The sequence below is a fragment of the Gracilinanus agilis genome, chromosome 2, assembly GCF_016433145.1.
Source record: "Gracilinanus agilis isolate LMUSP501 chromosome 2, AgileGrace, whole genome shotgun sequence".
Taxonomy (NCBI): domain Eukaryota; kingdom Metazoa; phylum Chordata; class Mammalia; order Didelphimorphia; family Didelphidae; genus Gracilinanus; species Gracilinanus agilis.
Window position 1 is genome coordinate 441,009,322 of NC_058131.1, and position 2,579 is coordinate 441,011,900.

Consider the following 2,579-nt stretch of genomic DNA (forward strand, 5'->3'; position numbering starts at 1 on the left):
GGATGAGGTACAGAGACTGGGAAGACCCTAATGGCCAGGGAGTGTAGGGGGATGAATCTCTCCCTTGAATCTCAGGCAAGATAATCACAGGGACCAGTGCACCCAGGTATGGTAGGAAGAAAAAATATAGCTGTTTGAAATAGGTAATGCACTGCTCTTTGATAGGACAGGCCATGCTTGCCATTTTACTTCCTGTTTGGAAGAGTAACTTTCCTTCCCCTTCCTCTTTGGAATAAAAATGCTAGTGCCCATATACTATCTCAGTCTCCTCTCCCACAGGCAAAGCATGGAAGTCTAACTGGGGTAGGGCCTGGAAAATGAGGGGTGAAGGGAATTATACTTCACTCAGTTCTTAAAACCTCCCAGCTTGGGTTCTAAAGATGCGGTGGCAGGTCCAGGAACAGAAACAGCAACAGCAACTGCAACAGGGAACAACCAGGATCTGGGATCAGTGGCAGGTGGGCAGCTGGAGGTTGAAAGATCAGGAACAGAAGTGGCAGAAATAGGCACTGGAGCTATCAGCAGCAGCATGGCTCTTACTAAATTTATTTAGGCTTTCTTAAAAAACTGAGAGTTCTTTTTCCAAACTTCTGGTTGCCATTAATGTAAAAAATAAAAAGAATATATTCTGTACTAGCAGCAATGCAATGACACAGGACAATTCTGAGGGATTTATGGTAAAGAACACTACCCACATTCAGAGGAAGGACTGCAGGAGAGGAAACATATAAGAAAAACAACTGCTTGAACACATGGGTTGGGGTGGATATGATTGGGGATGTAGACTCGAAACCACCACACCAATGCAACTATCAACAATTTGGAAATAGGTCTTGATCAATGACACATGATAAAACCAGTGGAAATGGGCATCGGCATGGGTGGGGGGGGTGAAAGGGGGTGAAGGGGAAAGTAGGAGCATGAATCATGTAACCATGTTAAAAATGAATATTAATAAATGTTTAAAAAAGAATATATAAATGATAACTTTAAAAATATTATGATTTTTATAAGATTTATTAGTAGCCACTAGAAAATAAAGCCATGTGCCATGATAGCTTACGCACTTCAAAAGCCCTGCTGTTCCCAGCTCTCACCATGCTGTGATAAGTAGCAAAGAGGAAGAAGAACACCAGCCCCTCAATTTTATTTCCCTGTCTACATCAATACATAATGACATGAAGCCAATGGGCTCATGAAAAATGAAGTTCAAGGACCCCAAAATTTCCAATAACACAGTACTGATTCTAAGATGGAAGTTAAGGATTCTTAAAAAATACTATCACCATGAGAGTCCATAGAAGGAGTCTAATTTAATAGAATTATAGGGATGAATAGGGATGACTTTGTTATATTCTGATGATCCTTAAAGAAGAATAGAAAGGGTGAGGGAAAGAAATATACAGGAAAGGCAGAAGGAAGGCGAAGGATGGGGACAATTATCTAACACAATTTGTGTCCTTAAGTAAATGTCTCTACAAAAAAGGAGGAAGAGGAAGGAAGAATATGACAAATTTGAATCTCATTCTCATCTGAATTGTCCAAAGGAAGAAAGAATACACAACCACGCTCACACTCACTTAGATTAAAAAATATATTTCACCCAACAAGGAAATAGGGAAGAAAGGGAATTAAAGGAAAAGGAGGAATACACATACATACACACACACACATATACACATATATATATGTATATACATACATATTCATATACTTCATTTGTACAACTATATATTTTTTTCATGTATATAAATATATATGTGCATAAAGGCAGCTAGAGTGCTGGAGCTGAAGTCAGGAAGGATCATTTTCCATAGTTTAAATCTGGCCTCAGGGGGCAGCTAGATGGCTCAGTGGATTGAGAGCCAGGCTCAGAAGCAGGAGGTTTCTGGGTTCAGATTTGATCTCAGACACTTCCTAGTTGTGTGACCCTGGGCAAGTCATTTGAACCTCATTGCCTAGCCCTTAGTGCTCTTCTTCTTTGGAACCAATACATAGTATTCATTCTAAGATGGAAGGTAAGGGTTAACAAATAAATAAGTAAATAAAAATAAAAAATAAATCTGGCCTCAGACATTTACTAGCTCTGATAAATTGCCACAGTTTTCTGTTTCTTACCATCTTTGAGCCTGAGCCCTGATTCTTCTTAGCAGCAGACTTGAGTTAGAACTGAAACATGTAAAACTTCCTTATCAGTAGAGACTGGATTGATAAGAACCTCTGTTTTATTCAAGGGTTTATTTTACAGTGGATTCTGGCAAGAACAAGGACTGCCACCAGGCCCGCTTTGAGATGAACAAAACAGGTTGATGGATAAAGAAGTGAAGCATTCCATCTTTGCTGAGCAGCCCTGTGACTTCCCTCCACAAGTGTGATAAGACTAATATTTCTCTTTCAACAAGGATTAGTTTTTCCTAAAAGTCAACAAAATGGTCCCTAGGATTTTGGGTGACCAGGCTGAAGTGTTTGGAGTTTTCTCTCTTTTTTTTATATATTTATATAAAAATATGTTTATATATATATGTATATATATATAAATATATATATATATGGAGTTTTTGCTCTCTCTCTCTCTCTCT

At 38.7% G+C, this 2,579-nt stretch overlaps 1 protein-coding gene across 1 annotated transcript in view; it reads right to left on the minus strand.

Annotated features, from left to right (window-relative positions):
- Positions 1–345: 345 nt before the first annotated feature.
- The window catches only part of TGFBI (transforming growth factor beta induced), a 67,504-nt gene continuing 65,270 nt past the window's right edge, over positions 346–2,579 (minus strand). Inside the window, exon 16 of the mRNA XM_044659939.1 lies at positions 346–466. Coding sequence (XP_044515874.1) covers positions 346–466 — 121 coding nt within the window. The remainder of the gene's footprint in view (positions 467–2,579) is intronic.